This window comes from Conger conger, chromosome 7 (genome assembly GCF_963514075.1).
Source record: "Conger conger chromosome 7, fConCon1.1, whole genome shotgun sequence".
Taxonomy (NCBI): domain Eukaryota; kingdom Metazoa; phylum Chordata; class Actinopteri; order Anguilliformes; family Congridae; genus Conger; species Conger conger.
The window spans coordinates 47,771,268-47,797,231 of record NC_083766.1 but is presented as its reverse complement, the minus strand read 5'-3'; the positions used below and the strand labels follow the sequence as shown (position 1 = coordinate 47,797,231).

The following is a 25,964-nucleotide window of genomic DNA, read 5'->3' as shown; positions in this document are numbered from 1 at the left end:
TTGTTCACGTATGGAATGGTATCAGAATCATTCGGCGGATTGTCTATAACTGGACAATTGCCTAGCAGCGCATAAACAAGAACAGTCAGACCTGATCATTTCAGCTCCCCCGCATTACCCTCCATCTGTCTGGCACAAAGACTACACATCAAACAGTGGGAATCCAAGGCCTGTATCTCAGAGTTGGTGTGCTTATGTATCAGTTTTATCTCATAACATAACGGAGAAGGTCAGAATATGGATGAGGCAGCAAATCTGTTCCTCAATTCGCGTTCCTGCGCTAAAAGTGTCAAATACAGGTCCAGGTCGGACCTCAACCTCAGTGCCTCTGAACCCTCCCGACTTTCCACAAAGTTCATAGCACTGCACCTAATGCACTATTGCCAGGGCACTAATACAATAAAGAATACCACATTTTTGTCACAGAAGTTAAACCTCAAAGTGTAATTAAGTTTCTTAAAGGGAACATCCAGCAAAATGCACCCAGAGCTTAGTTTTTGATACTTGTGCTTCATTTTACAGGGAGCTAGAAACAATTTCAATTAGAATTACCAATACAGTAATAAAAACTGGGTGTTGCAATGACTAAATCAGAGTCGGTCTTGGTGCGCGTAAAACTGTCGCCCACGACTGCTTATGAGCAACGTGCTGATTTGTGGGATCATGTGAAGACCCTAGAATTTTAAGGCCAGGAAAAGTCAAACAATCAAAACAGTGCCCCTTTCAATGACTGACGTCAGGGGAAAAAAATAAATAAGGTGCTGACGCAAGCCCAGCCTGGACTCCCCGACCCCTAGAGCCCAGGATCTCATTAAAGGTCTGGGCCTTCACTTCAAAGGGGCTCCTGTCCGCAGGTTGTGAAATTCTGTCAGCTCAAGCCACTTTTGCAATACCTGATAACAGGATATTCAATAGTGTGGGCTTTGAACACATTGAGTTGGGCCTTGTCCCCTAGTAAAGACTGTTTGTGAGTTCAGGAGCCTTGGAAACATCAGTATTTCTAGTTTACAGATTAAATAATGCAGCTCACACTGGCAGAAACGTAAAATTCAGCGACGAGGACAAAGTGCAAAGTGTTAGTTTGAACAGCAGCCGGGTTAGCCTGGGTTCCTTCAGGACCAGCCAGTAACGACTTCAAAAGAGAGCTTGTGATGTGAAGGTCTTGGCACTTACATTGATGATAGAATCCTTGAATTTAATGTGAAGCCTGTAGTTGGATATGGCGATAATGCCGTCATCTGCACGGCCAATGTACTCGACCCCTTCCCCCTGAAGAACTGGAAATGGCACCTGCAACAACATTAAATTGGAAACATCAACAAAACGCATGCAAAAACATCAACAACATGCGAAAACACAAACATATTGGAAATCAATCTCACAGTTCTGTGGCTTACGTTGACTTCCAGTTGCCCTGACCTTGTTATGTTATGTCTGTTAGCCCCTGGCCTGACCCTTTTACCCAGCACAGCCGACAATCTAATCTACTTCCAGGCGGGTAGATTAAAAACATCTTTTTCATTCCCACACAAATTATTTTTAAAACGAGCACTGGGATTAAAGGCTGCTGCAACGGTGACTGACAGATCACCTTAGTTCAATACAGCGTTTGAAGAGAAGCAGCCACGCAGGTCAGGTCCATAACCATACGGCGCTGAATCAGACCAGGTAAATAAACCATGACCATTAAACCATTAAAAATAGGTTTTTTGGTGAGAACTTTTATGCAGTCTGGGGCCTTGAAATATTTAAATCCTATTTCGCTACATTATCTGGGGTATTGCAGCCTCAATGGAAAAGGCTGAACAAAACATTTTCTGGGGGCTAACCAAACTGGGTTGCGGATGTCTGTGGCTTTTCCCTTTTAATCGGTACACACAAAGCCTGCTCAACAAATATTCACAGCCCCTTCATTATTTATTCATGCATGCTGAAGCTGCGATGTTTGTGTTGATGTGCCGTATCATGTTGCATCGTGTTAGGCATGCTACTATGGCACATTATGCCTGCAGGAGAGAACACCTCCTAATGGAAAATGGGGTATTCCTATGAGCAAACTAAACACAAGGACTTTCCTCTAGTGAGAATTGTGGCTGAAAGAAGAATGCTCACCATGGACCGAAGAAAGCAACTAAGCAATGAGAAGCAAAGTTTGTGGAACGTCATATTCTGTAATGTGTCCCCTTGCTAATATTAAAACCTCTGACTATGAACAAGATGTGTGCAGATGCTAACAGGTTCACTCACTTTAAGCGCAACTACAAAGCCAAAACATCGAGGAAAGGAAAAAGACAGATGGCTACTGGTCCTGCTTTGGTAGTTACACGACAGAATAAAGGAATAGAAGCTGAGTCAACAAATAAACAAAAAACTAATAGACATTATCTTGGATAATGATAATGAATCAACCATAACATTTCAAAACAATGAGTTTTAGTGTATTGTGTTTATTTAGTACAGTATGTCAATGTGCATGAATTTTTTATTTGCCAGCTGAAGAGTGCTACCTAGTAATCAAGAACACCAAGCTAAATAATGGTTCCACTTATTTGCCTGTTAGCTGTGCTTTCCTCTTATGTGTAATAGACTAATATTTTATCTCTAAATGTGTTCCTGAGGAATGGGGCAGTGAGTGCATATCACTTTTCATTAAATAAAACTTTGCCGTGTGTACTGAGTGCTGAGAGAAGAGAAAAGCAGAGCAAAAGGGACTCAATTGGCAAAACTGAACTAAGGAATTCTGGCAAATGGGGCACTTTAACAAAAATCACAAATGTATCAACAGTAGTTTTGCTGCAAACTCAATTCTAAACAGCAGAGGCATTTAATTAGGCAATCTGTAGTGTAGTGGTTAAGGTACATGACTGGGACCCGTGAGATGGTTCGATCCCCGGTGTAGCCAAGATGAGATCCACACAGCTGTTGGGCCCTTGAGCAAGGCCCTTAACCCCACATAAAATCGTCAGTCAAATAACATGTAATACGTGATATAATTACAGCGCTCCTACAGTAGCAAAAGTTACTATGCTCGTGTTTGCGAAATTCTTCAAAAGGATATTATTTAAAAGTCTTCAATCTTCAACACTACTCCACGGTACCCACTCTCCATCCTCAGCAGTTCTGCATGGCTATACTGTACAGACACCACAGGCCAATTTTAACCAGAACCAAGATAATCGAAAAGGCAATAGAATGAATGGACATGGTTGTGTAATTACGGCGATGCTTCATTGAAGGAGATGGGCCCTGGCACAGAGTGTTCTCTGTCTATTGTGCGGATTAAAACCACTTTTATTAGTGCTCCCGGCTCTCTACTTTCAAGGAAAAAATTCCCAGCTCAAAATTCTCATTCATATGCTGCTTATCCTCCTGGTGGAACCAGGGAGGGGGTGGCTGCAGTGACCCCCAAAAACCCTTTGCCTGTGTTCAGTCTCAGTGACTCCGCAAAAGGCCCTTCACGTCCGTAGAGCACGGCCCCGGGAGGGGGACTATTACTTGCATGGATCCCAAATCACCCACGCAGCCCATTTTCAGGCTTGTCTTCTTGCTGGCACCCATGGGACACAAACTAAACAACGCAGCTACCGAAATAAAGGACTGGGGATAAATATACACTAAGATCAGATGAGGACATCTTAGAGGACACTTTTTAGTGAAGCACAGCTTAGACAATGCAGGCTGTTTAAGATACATAAAGAAGGATCCTTACCTAGATCACAGGGACCAAAGCCTAAATAAGGGGACCGGAGCACTCAAAGTACAGAAACGCATCACCTTATAGTTGCTTTGACACTGGAGACATCTTCCTCAGAGTCAACAGAAAAGCAAAAGGGCTACTTGCCAGTGGGGCTATAGGTGGTGATAATTCCTGGGGCCCAGAGCTGGAGGGGGACCCATTAAAAATGGGAGTCCCAGAGTAATATTCCTTCCAGGGCCCAGAATTCCTAGCTATGCCCCTGCACTGACGACAAATAAAACAGCATGTACTCTATGTCCTGTATGTACTGATGGCTGCTTTAATGTTGAAGTAAGCGCAGAAGGCTAGCACTTGACTGAGAGTGACTGGACCAACATGTTCCCCTGACAGTATTCTTAATAAGGCTGCAGAACCTTATCGCAAAATTGGTATTTCAAATTCAAGCACGAGCCACCGGGTGGCAGCGAGTGCAACGGAAGACGTTCTGTCACGTTTTCGCCCTTACAGCCTCCGGCAGCGCTGATAAAGGAGTGACTAATGCGTCCTGACGAGGCTGCGAGTCGTGACTTAAGGCCACGGCTGCCCGGTCACAGAGCTGAACACACAGCTAGCAAAAGAGGGAGGCGTGCGTACACACAGCAGTAGTTGTGACTCTGCTACACGCACGCACACTTGCATGCACGCATAGAACATGCACACATGCGCCGTCAGAATGATAGATGCCCGAAAACAGTCATTTTATTTTGAAAGCGGAAGATGTATTTCCGTAAAAGGAAATCGTTGACTCCTGCTAACAGATAAACAATAGCGCACCAACACTTGAGGCTGGTGAGCAATTAGCAGGCAAAGTGTCAGATCACAGACACGAAGCTTGTCTCGGTCGCAACATTAGCGCAGATAATAAGCTAGGATTTCCCTTTCTGCAAATCCCCTTCCGTGTTTAGCTGAAATGAAGGATGCTGTGCGAGTCGTTCCAAATGTTCCAATTACAGCGGAGGGATTCTGCACCAGCAGGCGGATGACAGGGCTGCGGTTCGCCGGCAGCGAGGTGCGTACTGAGAACATCAGCTGTCGGCAGGATTACCGAGGGAACTGCTGCCTGGAGCCAGGCGATAGTGCGGCTTGTGAAAATTTCAGCAACGAGTCTCAGAAAGAGCAGCAGAGCCAAGCTGTGACCTCCAGAGCAAGCCTATGAACAACAACAACAAAAAAATACCATTCCAAAAAGGGTTTGCTTTGTAGAGAGCTGGTTCAGTAAATGTTTTCTGAAGCATTTGGCCATTGGTTTATCAGGCAAATTTTGCACACAAAGCAGGTGTGATGACCAATAAAATAAGAATGAAGTACAGAAATGGTAATACAATAAAATAAATCACAAGTACATCAACTGCACTGTATATACTTCACGTAAGGCAGTAAAAACACATTTTTAATATCTGAAAAAATACAAAATCGGCAAATCACAGTTTTGAATCGAAAACAGAATGATCTAGAGACCGAACTGTATCCTGAATTAAAATATTACAATCGACAGTGGATGATCCTACCACTGTCTAATTAAAAAAATCTCCTTCCAAAACTGAAAACTATGCGGTGTCAACTCCAAAAAATATCTGTATGAGCAAGTTCAAGCAAGAAGGCTTGAAAGTACATGATCAATTCAGGAAATGCCTTTCAACACCTTGAGGGTCTTCATCTATTGCATTTTCTTACACGATACTGTCACTTTAAAATCCTGGCAGGTTGTAGATATGATATCAACAGCATGTTCCTTCTGTAATAATGTTTCAAGTGAACATGCCTCACTGCACTGACTCTTTCTTCTGAAAAGTGTTTTTCATCGATTGTATGGTTGGATTTTTGCAGCTCAGGGCATAGCTCCATGGCTCTCCAGCCTGAAAGCTCCCCTCCTCCTGACCTGTCACTCCCTGGGGTAAGAGGTGGCTGGGCTTCAATGCGAAACGTCTACAAGAATGACAACCCCTGAAGAACGAATGGCAGAATAGCTCGAGGCGAGTTGGCATCAGGCAAATGACGGGACTAGATGGGCTGAACAGCCTGTTCTTCATGATCACATTCACTAGTATTCGTATGTTCTAATGCAAAAGGTTTCCGGCCTTGGCTTGGACACCTCTCTCCATGTGAGCTTTTACTACTTTTTTACATTTTTTATAATTATTTTCATAAGCATGCCAACTTTTCTCTTTGGCCTCACTTGAATAATTTAGCTCTCTCTGCAGAATGCAAGCAGCACGCTTACACAGCATCGTTGGGATGTTGGCAAACACAGTCTCGCTTGCTTCCAGACAAGGCGTTTCCACTCACCGTCACCCTTGTGATGCTAATGCTATAACAAAAGTGCATTAATTTTTCATGGGCAGCAGCGCCTTAGGAAAGCCGATGGGCTGAAGAAAGCAGGGGAACCCTACAGGTAGCTCTTAACCCCCCAACAAGGCAAAGACAGGCTGTGAACATCCAGTTACATGGTAATATACCATGTTTATATACTCAGTGACCATTTTATTAGATAGACCTTTAGACCAGCTTGTTAATGCAAATATGTAATGTGCCAGCAACTAAATGCATACAAGCATGCAGATATGGTCAAGAGATTCAGCTGTTTTTTAGACCAAATATCAGAATGGGAAAAAATGCGATCTAAGTGACTTTGACCATGGTGCCAGACCGGGTGGTTTGAGTATCTCAGAAACTGCTGATCTCCTGGGATTTTCACGCACAACAGTCTTTAGAGTTTGCAGAGAATGGTGCGAAAAACAAGAAACATCTAGTGAGCAGCAGTTCGGCAGGCAAAAATGCCTGATTAGGTCAGGAGGAGGTCAGAGGAGAAGGGCCAGGCTGGTCAAAACTGACAGGAAGGTGACAGTAACCACACATTAAAACAGTGGTATGCAGAAGACCATTTCTGAACACACAACACGTCAAACCTCTAAGTGGATAGGCAACAGCAATATAGGCTTTCCACATACACGCACATATATTCTTAGCCCAATGCAAATGCTCCATTAGCTCAAACCGATTTCATTGTAGGCTGTCAGTAAACAGCACATGCAGTACATTGTGAAGACGCCAGCTCAGTGTGGGAAGACAGTGTCAAGAACTCCAGTACTATGCCGTACTCATCACACAAGCTTACACTTAAAAGGTTTCAGCGTGTCTGGGAACTATTATTTGTGATAACACTGTGTTAGATAATCACAGGGGCAGGATTCATTATGTAACCCAAGTGTGATTCTTTTTGCAGAAGTAATCGTAGACTTGTTTGTTCAAGATTCAAAGACAATTTTACAGGAGGTCAACCATGACTTGGCAAATCATACTGAAGTGGTACGTTCTTACCTGCAGATACTGAGCGGACCAAATTGAAAGTTTACAAAGTTAAAACTACACAGGAGCCATCATTAGTTTTACTAAATTTTACTTATCCAGAGCGATAAACAGTTGTGCAGAGAATAAGTAGTGAAAAGTAGAAAAGTAGTAGAGGAATACAAAAAAGTGGTATCACCAAGAAGATTTATACTCAATGTATACTCAAAGTGTAATAATGACTTTGTATTGTAACAAGGCACAATTAGAAAGTTAAAGGAAAGGAAAAAACAAAGTATATCCAAAGAGGGTGCATATGTGAAGAGGTGAGTTTTCGGTCTCCATCAGTCACCATCTGCCATATAAGCACTTTCCCCATATAATGCAGGCTACAGCAAACCCGGGCAATGTGCAGTAAAAGATAAAGGCTTAACATCAAATGTAGAGGACATTTACGGAAAATAAACTAGTTTCTCAGCTGGTAATTAAGCCTACTGCTATACTCCACCCGATCGTATGTCACAATAACACCCCACTCATAAGAAGATGCATCAACAGCACTGCCGTATACTCATCTTCACTATCTTCCTCATTCAAATACTCGGGCGGTTAATGTTCAGCAAAACAACTACTTTAATATGCAGCATGAAAAAGAAATTAGGAAAATAGTAAAAAGCAGAACAGCTGTTTAAAATAATCAAATAAATGGATGTCTTGCTCTGCAATCTCGTGAATAATGACGTCCTCATTAGTGAGCCGCAAAGGGGATTTGCTGTTTTGCTGTTCCTCAAGGTTTTCCCAGTTCAATGTGGATGAGCGGCACATGAAGAAACCGGCAATGATGATGATCGCAGCTACATAGCAGGACCTTTGTCTCTTTTATGGTCAGGTAGGGGGTGGGAATGTCATGGTTTATTAAAGGTACAGAAGGTAATTTCTGACTCCTAACGGTCAAGAGAGGAATTGCAGCAACAAACACCCTCAAACTACAACTCCAGACAAGCGATCACTGAAACTCTGTATACTATTGGTTATTATCCAAGCGAAGAAGACATATCTAGTTATAAAACGATACCAGTTTGTTATCGGTAGCAACAAGCAAATTGGCTATTAGTTAGCTTGCCGAATTTACAAATATACACCTGAGGCACAATACTTGTGTAACTATGCTCGCAACACTTACTACTATGTTCGTATTGGCTAATTTGCTTGTTGCTACCGATAGCGAACTGGTATTGTTTTATAACTAGATATGTAGTCTTCGCTTGGAATAATAAGCAATTGCATAGAGTTTCAGTGATCGCTTGTCTGGAGTGCAATTTGGGCAGCTACCCGAGAACAATCCGAATAAGCCCTCACGCCATTGGCTGTGGCAACTAGAACCAATTTTCAACCAATGTTGAACAATGTACAATGTTTTGGTACCGAGTGATGGCCCGTAGTCTTTAAACCCAAATTTAAAGACTATAAACACAGACAGACGGTGAGTCAACATGTCAGCGAGCCTTTTTCAACAATAGGAAGGGATTAACAATGGTCTTATAACAATGTTTTATGTATTGTACCTTTTAGGTAGCATGGCTAACTTGTCGGGTTATAAAACATGACAAAAGCGCACCATTTAAGCGCACAGTAAACACCAACCAAATTTACCTTATTTAATAATAAATAATAACTACAATGATTTATCCCAAAATAATTTAAAATGAATACCCAAAGAGGTCAAAACCAAGAGATAGACAAATAGGTATTAGTTCAATCCAATAGTCTTTATTCTCCTGTTCCAAGACTGCAATCACAAGTTTCTTTGAAGACTCGGAACAGACGGATCTCTGGCGGACCCTGACTGAAGGCGAGGAGCTCTCGCCGTGGAGGCAGCACCGCTCTGGTTAGCGACCGTTCAGAGCAAACTCGCCGAGGAGACGCCTCGCTGCGGCGGAGAGGCGTCTTAAACAGAGGAACATGGCCACCGTGCACAGGCTCATTAGAGCTGCTGAAGTCTCCCTTCCCTTTCTGAAGGGAGAACACCGAGGCATGTGCTATAGGCACCTGCTGTAGGCCAGTAAGGCTGCTGTCTATTAGATCTCCACCAGCCAAAGTGGTTTACATTGCACCCAAAAAAGCGTGCATGTGGCAGCGTGATCTGAGCAGTGTACAAAGTTTCAAAGTTTTGCATCTTTGGAGCCGGGCTGTTGGGAGACTTTCCATCCTATGTGGAATTGCATGCCAAAAATCCCCTGACCAACTGGGGCCTCCTCTGCATTCTTGAGTTGGATCTGGAGCCCCTGAACTCCATATCGCCTGATAACTGCAAATATGTGAGCTGTAAGGAGCCTCTAATCTGGAACTGAATACTATTTGGTCATTATGACTCAAGGGTTTGACCCATTGATCACTATCTGTCATTTCCCAATCTGGCACTTTTAATCTAATTACCACCCACTCTTAAAATGGTACTTCACTGGGGTTTTTCAATATCATTCCAGTTTTATGTTTATGGTTTCCGATTGGTACAAGGAATATTTGTGCGATGAAGAATACGTTTAAAGTTATTTAGTCAACATGACATTTTGAGGTTTGTGGTCCCAAGGAAGAAAATACACTTATTGTAGGCCTCAGCTAGAACAGCAATGTTTTGTTTCCAGAGCCTCTAGATGAACAGCATTGTTTAAAAACAGTTTTTATGTACTTCTTTCCTTGAGCAGTGGGATCCGTGTGCCATAGAAGACTGTACCAACCAAAAATAACATTACACATAGTGTTTGTAAAAACAATAAGGTAATAGACACACATACTGTACAATCTCAAGTCATAGTGCAGCTCTGCAAGCGTCTTACTTTAAGTGTATTTTCTTGCTTCAGACAATAAACCTCCAAATTTATTCAATGCCAGTCCTTATAATTAGAATGACCTATAAAATACTTGCTTTCACAGAAGATACACGTATAATCCTTTCCTTTACTTCTGCCTATTTACATAATTTCTTTTTTTAATTTTTTACAAAAGAGCAATGTGCACCATACTACAACCTTTGCTCTCAACTGGACTGCACAGGATGGTGAGAGCCTCCTGCCAGGATCAAATCTCCAGGAACCCAAGTCTTATCTCTCAGCTACACCAGGTCAGAATGACTGCATCTCAGAAACATCTAGATTTCTTTTTTTTCTTTTTTTTTTTCATTAGGAAAGCAGACACTTAAATTCAAGCCTGTTTTTGTGTAGAAATAATCAGTGTGTTTATGCGCAGGGTGTTCTGGTCTGTATTTAATAAGACAGAGGAGAGAGTAAAGAGGAAAGAGGAAATCACTGACCATGAATGCAGAACACTGAAAACACTGTAGAAGAGGGGCGTGGCTGCAAAAAACATGATACCCCACAGAAACACAGTAGGATCTGACAAATACACTGCAGACCACAAAATATATATTTTTTTACATTTCAAGAACTGTGCCTCAAAAACCTTAAAGGTTGTTTGTCTGCCCCATTATCATAAACATTTTCCTCCCGTCACCTTGAAAACCAAAAGTACTCACTGAAAAATCTGTACCATGGTTTTAAAATCAACCGTATAAAAAATAATCTTGTTATATCACTGTCTGTTAATAGGAAGATTGATGCATCATACTCTTGAAATACATAAACAGCAGAAATAAATAAATCATTGGAAATACATTTAAGAATGGTTGGTTTTAAATTAAAATGCATTGGACACTAAAAACTTGAATCAACAAAATGATACCTTTCTAAATTTCCTGACCGTGTTAGTTCTATAAGCAGCAACAATAACAAATTTATATTATTAATAATGTTAATGAATTGATACTATTCCATGGTACTGCATTACTGTATCAGAAGTGAATGAGATTTTGCAACATCACGTTTTTTTAAGCTGTGGTAAAAGCAGTAAAATCTGTTCTAAAACAAGAAGCGACATGAATCACTCCTTGCCAGGCTGGAAATATTCAATACAAGGCAGTATATCATCTCGGTAGCAGGGAGACGCCCACACACAGTACTTGAAAAGTATATAAACTACCAAGACATTGTGTAATAAAGACCACATTTAATGCAGAGTAAGCAGGCTTTAAGTGCACATAGTTTACTAAAAGACTAGTATTTAAGGCATCGAATACATGTCAGAATTCAAATAAGTATGCATGAATGTTAATTGAAATAACGAACTAAAGTAATTATAAAATGCAAACAGTTTAACTTGAAGGTGAGACATTGTTCTGAGAGAACAGTGAGAACATTTTAATTAAAGTCCATTAAGTATTTATATTTGTAGGAATAGAAAAACATAAGGCATGGTAACCTTTTTGTTTGATCTTTTCACCTTATCTTTAATTCTGTGCACCAGAGGAATATATTTCTGCAAAATATGATTAGAATCAATTGGTCTGGCTGACCAAGCAGGATTGGTGGCAACTGATCTGATAACTAGCAGTTTTTTTGAAGAAGATGAAGGACACCGTAACTCAAAATCCCTCTGTTAGTGGCTCATCTAGAGACTGGAAATCAGAACCCAATCTGAGGCCATTCCTGTGACCCCCCTCGTGACCCCAAAAATCAATATGACCTTTTGAACCCAATGAGCAGAACGTGTGTCAAATTCAATGAGAATCGATGCATAATTGGCTAAACTGTGAGCGAAACAAGTACAGTTGTAAGCTTCTGCCGGCTTGTAATCAGGACATTATAGTGTGCCTGAATACATCCGTGCACAATGTGTGTTTGTGAATATAATACACAGACACACAGACACAGGGGTGGGCAAATGGCTTTTTATATCGTCACCGGTACAGCCACAGCCAGAATAAAAAATTCTGCAGTAACAATGGTTTCAGTGTATCGTTGTGTAACACAATATGCGCTGCTACACCTGAATATAATTAGCTATTGTTTTTATTAGCGTGTACATACCCTCATGTGTTCCAATGTTCCCTGATTATGAAGTATTGTGTTAATGTTACTTCTTGATGTTAGACTTTTCAATACATTCAGAAAAATGTTCATGCTCTGCATTGAAATGATTCTCTTTAAGTAAAAGTAATGGTCAAAATGTTTTGAAACAACCGACAGAAACAGATTATTTTCTCAAATTAAAACTCTATGAGACTGTTTCACAACACAGATTAAGTTTAGTGCTGGACTAAATGGTTTTATCTCCATTCAAAATATAATTTAGTCTAGGACTAGGTTTAGTCTGTGTCTGCAAAAATGGCCCTTTAAAAAAGTTTTTATCTTCTTTTTTAATGCAGAAGCCATAATAATTATTGAGCTTCAGGTAACTTATCCCCTAGGGGGTTCAGCACTTATATGACACATTAACAATCCTTTAAGGTGTAAGCACACAAATATGCAACTAGAATATTCTTTAGAACTTTCTAATGCAGACATAACAATCCCTACAGGAAATTAAATGCAATGGAGTTTAGAAAAACGACTTTGAATTCTGGAGAAAAAAACAAAACAAAAAAGGGCTGATCTACAACGTTCTCTTGGTGTGGGGGAACCTGGCACTCACCTGCAGGCTCTCCTCTTCCTTCACCAGCTCCTTCTGGGGGAACAGGTCCTTGGCCTGAATGTACTCCAGGCTGGGCGGTCCCTCCTCACCCTGCCAGAGAGAAGCAGAGAACCGGTCAGTCCTGCGGCAGGGGTGCACCCACATCATTTACAGCCTCCAACCAGGTGGGTATCCCAGCACATCGCAGCCAGCATCCTACACTCTCCCAAAAAAAAGAGTTCTTTGACTTGATCCTTTTCATGGACCCTGTTCTTCACAGAACCCTCAATCATAGGTGTGAAGTGTCAAAGCTCTTAGACAAAGAAATTGTCCAAAAAAACCCTGGAAAAAAAACTGTACCACAGCATTAACCAAAGTTCTCACAATTCCTGTACATGTCTTGGACACATGTAACCAATACATATAAATGAGGGTCACCAAGTACACAATGCAAATGCATGCGCGTGCACACGCACACGCAGTACAGATTTCCATTGTCTAACATTTCCACATTACTGACATTTCTATACATAGCTGGGGAATTGAATGTGTGCGCCAGCTGTTTCCTGCCAAAACTGTAAATTTTTTTTCATTCACATTTCTCCTCAAATGAAACCATCATTGATTCTCTCTCAAGAATCACTTCCTATTCAGCAATGTGCCCTTAGAGGAACGTGACTATATGCAGAAAACCAAAATTAAACATTTACCGCAGGCCTTGTGCAATGTGCTCGCTGTGTCCGCAGTAAGGTGAAGGACCTCCTATTGGCATGTTCCTGAAGGTGAAACACTAGGAACTTTGCATGCCTGGACAATGCAAACATTCACAGGGCTACAAATTCCATTTAAAAAATGAAAACGAACTAAAACAAGGGGAAAGTAATGCTACATTTTATGAGTTCTGCAAGAGATTTTAAGATTAATCTCTAATCCTGAGAGAATATATTTTGAACTGCCAACATTTTGCATTAGTCCAAATTGAATCAACCATTTGGATAAGTGGGCAATATTAAACATTTACCCAAGGTTTTCTGCCAGCCCTTATCATAATGATCAGGGATGAAAGGCACCGTCATCTGCGAATACAACACAGTTCATGACTGGGATCAGGGTTCAGGAAATCAGCCTTATATCACGCACGTATCCGCAGTGTCACAAGATAATCATATCAATGTCTTGGTGAACAAAATGTATGCCTATATGTCTGAATGTATAAATACTGTACTGAAAATTACAAAAGTTATGTTAATAATTGCAATGTTGGAGATACAATGTACACCAATAATAATAACAGCATTTACTAATAACAACAATAATGATTTCTATACAAAAACAAGCTCAATGCCTATAATAGATCTCAAAGAACTACCAGAGATTGGGGGCAATGGGTGGCGGGTGAGACAGAACAGTGTTTTCACTAGCATTGCTGCAGTACTGTTACACATAACAGACTGAGCTGATACTGTGACTTTGTTCTTTCTCTACTTCGCTGCCAGTGCAGTTTGTACACTGACCAGATCAAGTTTTTCTTTTCCACTTACGACTGCACAGAATTCCAATGTTGCTATGCTCAAATCGTACAGCACAGCACCTAATGACCATATTCCAGGAAGCAAGCAAGTTGTCTGTAACACAAAACCTTGGGAATTAAATCTGAACTATGACAAACCCAGCATCATAAATTATTTCTCGACATTGGAAATGAACAGAACAGAATCGCACTGATGCAGCACTGCGAGGCTGTGATGCATCGCCTTTACTGGAAAGAAGGCCAACGCCGTCACTTCCACGGCATTTACTTCCAGCTTCCACAAGAGTGGCACGTCTGATGAGCAGTGACACTGCCAAGTTGTTATGGTAACAGGTCTGGGTTTAGATTGGCAGGAAGACAGAAAAAAAGACAGCAGTAAAGGTGGTTCGGGGGAGGGGTAGAGAGGCAGATGAGTTGTGATTGGCTGAGGCCCGATGATGAGAGTGGTGATTGGCAGAGATGGTGCTTAGCTGTGATGTGACATTTCCCACTGGACAAGCCTACTACAGACGGCAGACTGGGTCATTTGTAAAATATTAAGGAGGGAGGGGGGTAACGTTTGTGCAGTATGCGTTCTCTCCATGGGTACACAGTCTGAGGGAGCCCATGAAATCACAGGCCCATCCACGAGCACCGACTAAACGAACACCAAAATTTTAGGCTGCAGAATTTACGAACATCTGTGCTCTTCCACAGCTAGGCTCACTCACCTCCTCCAGAGTACAAATAAAACATTTTTTAAAAATAGAGGCATGATTACACAGCAAAAATACTGTCTTAAGTCTTTTAGTCTTGTAATGGGACTTAAAATCTTTTTATTTTCTCTCTAGTAGATAATATGAACTTGTTTTAAGCTAGCGTTTGTTTGAGAAGTGAAATTGTCTTACCCCATTGGCAGATCTTGAAATCTGACCTCACTAGCCATATGTTTGTCTTATGTAGCAAAAAGGTAATAAACACAACATTTTAAGTCTAAATATAAGACTAAAATACTTGTTGAGATTGGCTTACTTGTTGGAGTGTGTCATTCCCACTGATTCACATGAGCAGTGCAGCACAGTTTATTTAGCCGTTGCCCATTAGCCTCCCCCCCCCCAGTCAAAGAGAATTTACAGCGAGAGGTGGCAGGGGGCAGGGGGCACGTGGTCATCCGCCAGACGTCCTCCGGTAAGCCTGAAGTGAAGGCACATACCTGCGAGGGGTACATAACCCCCCACCCCCCACACCAGAGCAGCTCTTTAATTGGAGGAGCAGGTGCAGCGAAAGGGATATAGGGGATCATGCAGGGACACCCCCTCAAACAACTGACCACGCTCCTGAAATCCTTTTGATGATAAACTGCTGCCAGCTAACTAAAGAGCAAAGGCTACAGGGACACAACCTTTACTGAACAACCCCCCCCACCTTCAATACACCCCCTGCCTATGCTGGCTCTACCTCCATGTTGAAGTGGTGGTAGTGCAGACATGGCTGGTTGACCTGCAAAACGTATAGGCCCCTGGGGGGAGGGTGGGGTCATCCATGCATGACCTTTAACCCAGAGCAGGCCAACACATGATTGCCTTTAAAAAAATTTAAAAAACCCTGGCATTTGCTGTCACTGTTGCCAGGTGGAAGTAGCCAATCAGTATCTCTGCTTCTCCGTAGCAACTGAGAGCAAAATTTTTTTTTTTTTTTTTGAAGGAGGCTCTAGTCTGGGCTAACGATATGGCCACTGACATTTAATCTCCAAGCCTTTGATTTATCATTTTGGGGATTGCTTTTTAAATTTCGACTGGCAGAATGACACCATTACATATTCACGTTGCACCCGAGACAGTTTTTCAGGAGCGAAAACAGCCCCAGCACCTGCTGTCCCCCTCGCCCCTGCGACAGACGCCACGTGAAGCAGACTAGAGCGCAGCCTAAACAAGCTCGGCAGAACAGCCAGACACACATCTGTCCCTCAAGAAGAACATTAGGGCACAACAGATGTCCCTGACTGCCATTTCTCCTCTCATTAAAAAGCACCTTGTTTCTGCAAGATAACTTTGGGCAGGAAACGAGCCCTCAAACCCAAACACGACCCTGGTTTCCCTTTCCTCCACGGGTAATTAACCGAACAGTAAGTGCTACTGATTGGCTTCACAACTGACTCCCAGGTAAGGGAGCGTGAAAAAACACCAATTCTCAGCCCTGAAGGGCCATGACTTGAGGAACAGAGACTTGGGGTGAAGGAGAACAACTCCGTTCTGGCAGGGCTGGTCTGCATGCTGATTGTTGTTCTAACCAATTGCTGTACACAGTACAATCTGGTTCTTATAGAAATTAGATTAAGGTAAGATTGACAATTGTTATACACCCCTGACTTAGGTTAAGACCATGTTTGGTTGGACATATCAAGCTCCCCCGAGTTTAGGAATGCTTGGCATTGTCCAACTGTCAGTTTGGATCAAACTTTCTTCAGGACTGCTCAAAGTCCTCAGCCAGGTGAAAGTGATCCCGATAAAGTGTTTGATTTGTTGCTCAGTGGGTTCATGTTGGAAACACGCTCGTCACGTTATGCCCAACTGAACATTTCTCCTGGGTTTTGCTTTCATGCACCAAAATACCCTTTAAGATAAAGTTACAAATGCAAAAAAAAAAAAAGCACAGCGATAGTATGAAGATATAGTGATCATATTTTCAGAGCAGGCTCACACAGAGCATTTCGGATATTAAGCCTCTATATATAATGACTGGGTTTTGATTTCAGTTCCGCTGGGTCATAGTGACTGTGGTGTCGTGCGGGGTGCGCATAACCCCAAGACTGTTGAAAAAACATGGACCATGTGCCTGAGACGTCACCCACAGTCTATAATTGTTTGTGGCAAAACATTGACTTTGTATTGTTACCATTGACTTACATTGCGAACAGGTGACTGAAATGCCTAAACTGGAGCAAACTGCAGTGGTGCTCGAGAGCAACCTCTCTGAAAAAGACCAGAAAATGGGTTTCAAAAACAAGCCCGGTTGTTTTGGTATAACCGTAATGCGAGGACTGTACTTGCCAGGCTAGCTGCTGCAGAGAGTGGGTCGGTGAAAAACCCAGCCGTAGGAGGGAAAGGGAAGCGAGGCTGTTTGTCAGCGGGCCCACCTGTGGGAAGCAGCGGGGGGGCTGAGAGTCCAGACGGCAGACGCTTCCCGCCATCTCACAGCGTGTGGCCTGCTCTGTGCCAGAACGCCCGGCGCACCCCCCCGTACAGACAGGCTCCCACCCTAACCCGCCTCTCTCCCCCATACAGACAGGCTCCTACCCTAACCCGCCTCTCTCCCCCATACAGACAGGTTCCGACCCTAACCCGCCTCTCTCCCCCGTACAGACAGGCTCCGACCCTAACCCGCCTCTCTCCCCCGTACAGACAGGCTCCCACCCTAACCCGCCTCTCTCCTCATACACTGCAAAAAGTATTTTATATTGAGACTTCATTACTTTTTAGATAAAAAAAGATTAACATATTGCCACTGAGGTAAGACAGTTTGACTCATTTCAAGAAAATTTCACTTGTCAGGCAAACATTAACTTAGCTAATATTTTCAACTTTAGAGAAAAAAAAACCAAGATCTTATTACAAGCCTAAAACACTTGTTAAGACAGCCACTTTGAGCGGTGTACATACTGACTCGCACCCTGCCTCCCCTGCACAGACTGGCTCACGCCCCAGCAGGTGTTCCAGTCACGCCGTCCATCACTGCCAGCACCCAGACGAGCCGTGAGCTGAGCTGAGAGCGGGAGCACGTAGCTCTGTTGTGCTCCCGCGATAAACAACCCCCCCCCCCCCTTTCCCACCCCAAAACCTTCCACCCTGAACGCACTTGCCCACGGCGCCGTGCCGATGTTGCCGGGTGAACGGCGGGGGCACATGACCTTGTCATCTCGCCGGTTGCCAACCTCAAAAAGGGGCCCCAAGGAGCCCTCTCCGGCAGGGCCCGCGGATACCGTGCCGCGCCGGCCGCCGCGAATCCGCTAAGGGAACAAACGCGCCAAACGCGGCCGTGAATACATAATGCAGCGAAAGAGCTTCATTGGCTGAGCAGTACTTATGCAGAGTGCTGTAAAACGGCCTGTGAGATAAAAGCGGCGATAAAGTCATTGTTAGTAAGAAGACGCCTGCCGCGGGCTTCCGACAAACACTTTACTAACGCGTTTGCTGTCGTGGAGATGCTTTCGGAGATAAGCACATGTAAATCGATGCGAGGATCACGCTTTCCTCCGCACAGTCAAATTCACTGCGTCGGTTCGCTTGACTGTACCACTCTCTAGTTCATCGGTCTCCTCGATGACTGACAGACTGAATGAGAGCGTTTAAATACAGACCGGCCTGGACAATCGCTGGATGGAGACCAACAGGACAGGGGTGAAAGGAAGGCCGAGCTCATCAAAACGGCCGATTCAACACGCAGACGTGACGGACAGCACCGAGGGACAGCACTGATGGCCAGAGGACGGGGGGGGGGGGGGGGGGGGGAAGGGGGGTGAGGGGGGCGCAACAACAGTGGTTCCACTGTGAGAGAGCACAGGAATGCAGAGTTCACGCACCCGGAAAAGCTGCAATCACTGTAATTAAAAATCTGTGAACAATAGCTGGGATTTTACAGGGCAGCTTCCTCCAGCAGAGGGCCATTCTCACAGCCGCTCTGAAAGTGCTTGGCTTAGGGCTGTATGAAACAGATGCACATCACAGAAGAATAGCAAACAAAACCAGTAATTTGAGTTTCTACAGTTTCAAGATACTGATCTATAAACTCCCTATTTGAATTAGCGTCATAGCTTTATTTTTTAAACTTTTCCAAAAAGCTATGTCTAGTCCTTGGTAATGTCCTGGTCCTTCAATGGTTGCATCAGTAACAAGCCATTGAAAAGGATGAGAGGAGTAATAAAACATTTTTTTGTCATTTGGCATAATACTATGGGGACACTTGTGCTTAACAGACTCTGGTCGATGTACTTGGCGATGGACTGAAGCAGGCACCCAAAACGATAGCAAATGAAGAAACATACAATGAAAGACATCGATACTTCCCAAGTAAATCTCAAGAGTTCTCAACTGTTGGCAGAAAAAAGTTGCCGTGGTGGCCTCACGCCAACACAAGATTCTGTTAAAAAGAAATCTAAGGGAAATAACCATTCATTACAGTGTACAAGAACTGGGTCACAAAACTGAAATAAAATGGCTGCATGTTGGAGATGCAGGAAACTTTTACCGGTGGGTTTCTGTTGTTCACTCGCAAACCCGACATCTCCTCCTCCTTTACCCAACAGAATGACGCTGGCTGAGGTTAATGTGATTTGATGCTACATTAGAGCCAGTCTACCTGCTAATTGAAGGCAATAAATCGTAATTACGCCCATGTTTGAAGGCACGGGGAGCCTCTGGTTAGCCATGGCGCTAAACCCATACAAACTACAAACCCTCAGAGAAAAACGACCGTTTTTTAAGATTTCTCTTGCATTTGACAAGCTCAAATAACCCAACGATGAAGTGAAGGGCTGTTTTCGAACCAAGAGAACCCAGCAGCTGGTCATCCCTGAACCGTGACCTCACTTCCTGCCAGGAAAGCGGAGTGCAGATTAGTCGCTCCACTACTCCACGGCTTGCACTCTGTCCTCAATAACCCAAAGTGCAGATAAGGATATGGAAAATACTGCAACGACAGGAGTCTTAACTTAATAATTTAATGTGTTAAGCATTACCTAGGGTGTTCACCAGAAGCAGTACAAAGAGGGAGGGAGCAAAAATAAAATAAAATAAATCATTTCTGTCAAGATTTATGGTCAGAAAGGCACTCGACTGAACCGAAAACACTGACAGCGAGACCAACAAGAGAACATAACTTGCTGCAGAGAGCTAGGCTGGTGCAGCAACAACAACACAGCAGAATTCATGGTGTCCTTCAGTTTGACAGAGAACCTGACCAGCTGTGGACCGCAGAGACGCTCTTCTGCTAAAAGTTATGGAACAACCCGTCCTGTGCGTCTGACCGTCTGGGATGCTAAAATGAGTCATCCTGTGTGACTGCAGCTCTCCTGTTACCAGGTACACTCTGGCAAGCTGTCGGAAAGCCTCGGGCAAGAGGCTTGAGTAATGCATGCTGGCACTCAAGCCCAGTTCAGAACAAAGATTCGATTCGCGATGCGTCTAAAACTCACCACCTGCGATTACACAAGTTAAATCCATTCAATTCAACTCAATTCAAAGAGCTTTATTGGCATGAAAGTAATGAAACAATATTGCCAAACCATGGAGTTCATATACATGGGGGAAAAGGAGAAAAAATAAAAAATAAAAAATAAAAATAAAATAAAAACATTTTGATTGGTAACAATAGTGAGATGCAAGAATAGATACAGTTATCCAGACTCCCTTGCTCAGTGGCATGGCATGATATTTCCATTTCAGTTCAGTTCTCTCACCGCTGACATTTCAGAATTGTTTTTCAGGGTTTAGGTGAGGAAGTCCAGGCAATATTTTTTTAATTACACCTTGAATTGTTCTAAAATGGTTTCATAACATTGCGGATGTTTTGGTCTGAACTGGGCTTAAGGGTTTCTGCAGCGAGGCGTGAGGAGCTACAAAGGCTACGAAAACTGCCTGGGATATTCAGGACACTCCCTACAGAGAGCTAGAGAGTACACTGGGTTTGGCTAAGTTCTCGGACAACAACAGGAAACCACTTAGTCAACAACAAAGGAGCGAGATGGGAAAGTGGGGAAATGCCACCGATATTTAGGAATGAGCACATCACAGTGGAAACTGGCTGCGGGAATTCTGGGATAGCCGTTAGCTGCGTTCCCGTCAGCCAACCCCATTAAGGCTAATTAAGGTTCCCCTTCCTCCCCCTCCTTTCACCCTGAGAGGGATGTCCCTCTGCCTTCCCAGTAATAACCCCCCTCAAGAGAGTCAAAACCAGAAACGAGATCCCGGTAACAAGGCTTCCGTTTCATCAAAGGGATCTCCCGTCTATTCGGCTGAATCAGAACTTAATCCAATCATATTTTAATTTCACATCGAGCCAGTGGCCGTCTTCCAACAAACTCATGACCGCATTTCTGCGTCAGAAGATGAAATTGACAGTAAATATTATTCATTGGCTGGGCACTGTGTGGCCATCAGGCTTGAAGCAATTCTAGTGCTAGTATGGGTTTCAATAGATTCAATTCGATATGGAGGTTTATTTTTTTTATAAACAGAAGGCCTCACTAGATTGTATGAAACATTACATAAGAAATCCTGTGACAAACCACTACTGTCAACACAGGCACTTGTGTGTTGACTTATGAAAGGAAGGCAACAAGCCACCAGAACCATAAGGTTAGGTTAGAAGAAATAGTTAAAAGACTGAAGGTTGACATGAAGATTTGCACTGTATAAATACAAATTTGCTTAGGAATCTATATAGATGAGGGAAAGCTATTGAATGTGAAAAATGTGAAAATTAGAACTACTTAATGAAGAAATATACATTCATAAAAACACATATATTCATTTATAAAAATGGCATTGCCCCCAAAAAAAACATTTCTGTTTGAACATTTTTGCTTTAACATGACTTAGGGCTATACTCATTTAATCGGCAGTGGCTTTAAATAAACGAACTAAATATAGTTACCCATACTTTGTGATACGCCTATATTTAATACTTACTTGCTCGATTGGTAAAACTTAAGCATAAGGAAGGTAAGGACAGTTATGACAAGAAACATTGAACAACAAAAATAACCGTTACGCAGCAAATAGGGTAACGGTGAAACCTGCCAATGACTAAATGGCTTGTGGTGTCTATAATAATGGCTTGTTCCTTCCTTGGCTTGCTGTTGACAAATGCAAAATGACTGTAGGGTGATGACTGTCCCACTCTGCTTTCAACGGGTATGGCCAGAGTACCATGGTTCTGACAAAGCAAGACAAATGTCAGAATAGTTGAACAACAAGGGGCCAGTTTGGACATGACACTAGAGGGGAAAAGGGGCATTTGTGTGAATACAGACAGGGGAAGGGCAAGGAAGGTGATGGTGGGGGGAGAATCACAATATTTAGGCTATTCTTAGATCCTGCAACACTGGATCACTGCAGCAAGTTACATTTAGGCAAATGACTACCAAAACAAAATCTGCCCCCCGACAGCACAACGGATCGCAAGGTATGTGTAAGCTTTCTTTAGGCTATGACTCAGTTGTTAACACACAGACATTCTATATTCAGCATACTCGGACAGAACATTAAGGACAGCCGCGTCCAAACACAGCTGTATTTCCACTGTGTTTCTGTGATGCATCAGACTGGAAAGCACCTACACACACGTAGAGGCACACGTACACAGATACACACTTACACATACAGTACCCAGGTAGTACACATGCACAGTCAAACACATACACACATACAGGTGCATCTAAAAAAAATTTAATATCGTGGAAAAGTTCATTTTTTCCATAATTTAATCCAAAAAGTGAAACTTTCATATATTCTAGATTCATTACACAAAGTGAAACATTTCAAGGCTTTTTTTTGTTTTAATCTTGATGATTACGGTTTACAGCTCATGAAGTAAAGAATCCAGCATCTAAAAGATTTTCATATTAACATAAGACCAATCAAAAAAAGGCTTTATAATACAAAAATGTCAACCTTCTGAGAAGTATGTTCATTTATGCACTAAATACTTGGTCGGGCAATCATGGGGAAGACTGACTTGACAGTTGTCCAGAAGACACTCATTGACACCCTCCACAAGGAGGGCAAGCCACAGAAGGTCATTGCTGAAAGGGCTGGCTGTTCACAGAGTGCTGTATCAAAGCATATTCATGGAAAGTTCACTAGAAGAGAAAAGGAGAAAAGGGAGAAAAAGGAGAAAAAGAACTGGACCGTTGCTCTTTTAAGATTAAAGTAAATTTAGCATTTCATTTGGAAATCAAGGTCCCAGAGTCTAGAGGAAGACTGGAGAGGCACAGAATCCAAGTTGCTTGAAGTCCAGTGTGATGTTTCCACAGTTAGTGATGATTTGGTGCCATGTCATCTGCTGGTGTTGGTCCACTGTGTTTTATGAAGTCCAGAGTCAACGCAGCCGTCTACCAGGAGATTTTAGAGCACTTCACGCTTCCGTTTGCCGACAAGCTTAATGGAGATGCTGATTTCCTTTTTCAGCAGGACTTGGCACCTGCCCACAGTGCCAAAACTACTAGTAACTGGTTTGCTGACCATGGTATCACTATGCTTGATTGGCCAGTCAACTCGCCTGACCTGAACCCCATATTATCAAGAGGAAGATGAGACACCGGACCCAACAATAAAGATGAGCTGAAGGCCGCTATCAAAGCAACCTGGGCTTTCATAACACCTCAGCAGTGCCACAGGCTGATTGCCTCCGTCCCACACCGCATTGATGCAATAATTTGTGCAAAAGGAGCCCCAACCAAGAATTAATGAATAAATGAACATACTCTTCAGAAGGTCGACATTTCTGTATTATAAATCCTGTTTTTGATTGGTCTTATGTAATATTCTAATATTAAATCCAGTAAGCTGTAATCATCAAGACTAAAACAAAAAAAGGCTTGAAATATTTCACTTTATGTGTAATGAATCCAGGATATGTTTCACTTTTTGAATTAAATTACAGAAAAAAAAAAGTGCTTTTCCATGATATTCGAATTTTTTGAGATGCACCTGTCCAGTACACAAGTAGTACACACATACAAACAAGCAGTACACACATAGATATACATACACAGCCACAGCCACACACATACAATGCACAAGCAGTACACACACAAACGCACGCACGCACAGCAGAGATAATTTGAAGCAACACCACCCCCCACCCCCGACCCCCTTCTCTCCCGCTGGCATTTTAATCACCTCCCGAGGCAGGTACCCAGCAGCACTGTGTCACTGTCACCTGTGGGCTGGTACAAGCCCTGCAACACAGCAGGCCTCGTGTTACTCAGAACCCCCTCACTTTTACAGTGGGCGAGTTCATGACGTTTAAGCATCTTCTCAGATCGGCATCGATTTCTGTGGCTATTCTTGAGAACGTAGCGGTCAGAGACGATTAGGTAGAGAGGTCAAAAGCACCTCTCCTCCCGCGTATTGCAAATGGGAGATGCGTCTGGACATGTGCCAAGGAAATGGAACAAGTCGTGCCGACTGCGTTTTTGCTTTGTCACTCTGCATCCCAGCCCGCCCTTCCCCCCACAACCGTGCGGGCACAACAGACAACAGAAAATATACAACCACCTCTCCCCCAACCTGAACACCACAACCTCACCAATACACCCAACGCATCCGACTGCGAGCACATAACCATGCAATTTCCTCAAACACCTGCTTTTTCATGCCTAAAGTGCATCCAATTCACATAAATACAGGTACAGGGAGTATGTGGGAGTATTAATGCTACAAAGAGGCGAAAAGGATGACATTTCTCATTTGCTAAAACAATGGCAGTTAATCCCCAGAGAGAAAAAAATAAAATAAATAGCACATACAAACAGGGCCGCTTGCTTCCGAGTGAGGATTATATGTGGTGTACTGGATCTTTGGGCAGGCCGGAAAAGGGAGAGACTGACGGAATTCAAATTCGGCGAGACAATGACACAGAGAGCCAGACAGCGCCACCAAGGCCTATTTACAGTTGCCATGGCGATACTTTGAGACGCTTTTCCGGGGAACAATGCGCGCCATCATTCACGGGGGGGACCCACAGGACCTTCAACTGACTGGGCGCTTTGTGGCGGAATTAAAACTTTTCGGATAAATAAATCAGTGCCGCTCTGCTGTCCCAAAATGTCTGCACACACCACAAGCCCCCCGAGACACAACGGCAAAAGGTGCCTTTACAAATCCCATAATACATTTCAACTGCCCGCCTCGGTCCATCGCCAAATCTTATTCTTTCTTGTGAAAACATTTCAGTCGCATTATCAACAGCTCTAATCTTTTTTTAATGATACTGCCAATAGTGCATGCAGTAACAAATGACTGCCTTTGCACAGCGCATGAATTTAAAAACGGAAAGAAAACTTAATTCATCCGGATTGTATTAGCAATGGAAGCACCTGTCAATTATACGTCCATTTTCACCACTTTATTCAGACAGGAGAAAAGAGAGGATGGCAGTTAGAGATGGTATCACCGCAAAGAAAGTACCAAAGAATCCCAAATGGTTTCATCAGCTCGATTCATTCGCCACCACAGTATGTCACATGTTTCACCAAATCAGTCCTGTCTTGCTACAAGCCACGTGCTTTGAATTTTGGACATATCAGCGGATCCACAGAGAAGATGCCCTTCACAGCACCAGTATCAGTTGTCAGTTGTACATATTGCTTAGCTGTACAGGTATATTTCAAGTTCAGTTCTTATTGTCAGTAATGATATTGTCTGGATAAATTTTCTAACACGCATTGCCTAATAAAACATTTTTGGGGCGTCAATTATGCAAATTCATTTTTCTCATGCACATGTGCTCATTTAAGAAGAGGTGGGGATTAATCATGTTTACGTGGTCATTTACAACAGCTTTCAGAAGTTAGGAGTGGTGATGGAACCAACGTGGCACACTAGTGCGAGCCCTTCGTATGAAAAAAAAAAAAAAAAAAAAAAGGAAAATTTACGATAAGAATATGAAAACGTTCTCAAAAAAAGAAACACAGCATGAACACTGCACTTTTTTTTAAACCTTTATTTAATACCTTTACTTATGACAACTAAGAATTCAACAGCTCTTACCTGCAGTGTTAACATGGGGAACCTAACTCGGTTGCAGTTATGAACATTATGAACAATTTAGACAAAGCAGTTTCACAAAGTGACAAGTGACCCTCTGTAGAGAACTTCCTGTTGTATAGTGGAGCACATGCGTGTGCTCAGCCATGCTGCAGTGTGT

General features: G+C 42.8%; 1 protein-coding gene across 11 annotated transcripts in view; it reads right to left on the bottom strand.

Annotated features, from left to right (window-relative positions):
• mtmr4 (myotubularin related protein 4) overlaps positions 1-25,964 on the bottom strand; it is a 79,543-nt gene that overhangs the window by 20,593 nt on the left and 32,986 nt on the right. For 10 of the 11 annotated variants that reach the window (XM_061249789.1, XM_061249792.1, XM_061249791.1 and 7 more), the window contains 2 exons: positions 12,548-12,637; positions 1,174-1,290 (listed from right to left, as the gene is read on the bottom strand). In XM_061249789.1, the coding sequence (XP_061105773.1) occupies positions 1,174-1,290; positions 12,548-12,637 (207 nt within the window). Of the gene's footprint in view, positions 1-1,173; positions 1,291-12,547; positions 12,638-13,236; positions 13,256-25,964 lie in introns of those variants that run through there. The other variant, XM_061249794.1, reaches the window with a different exon arrangement.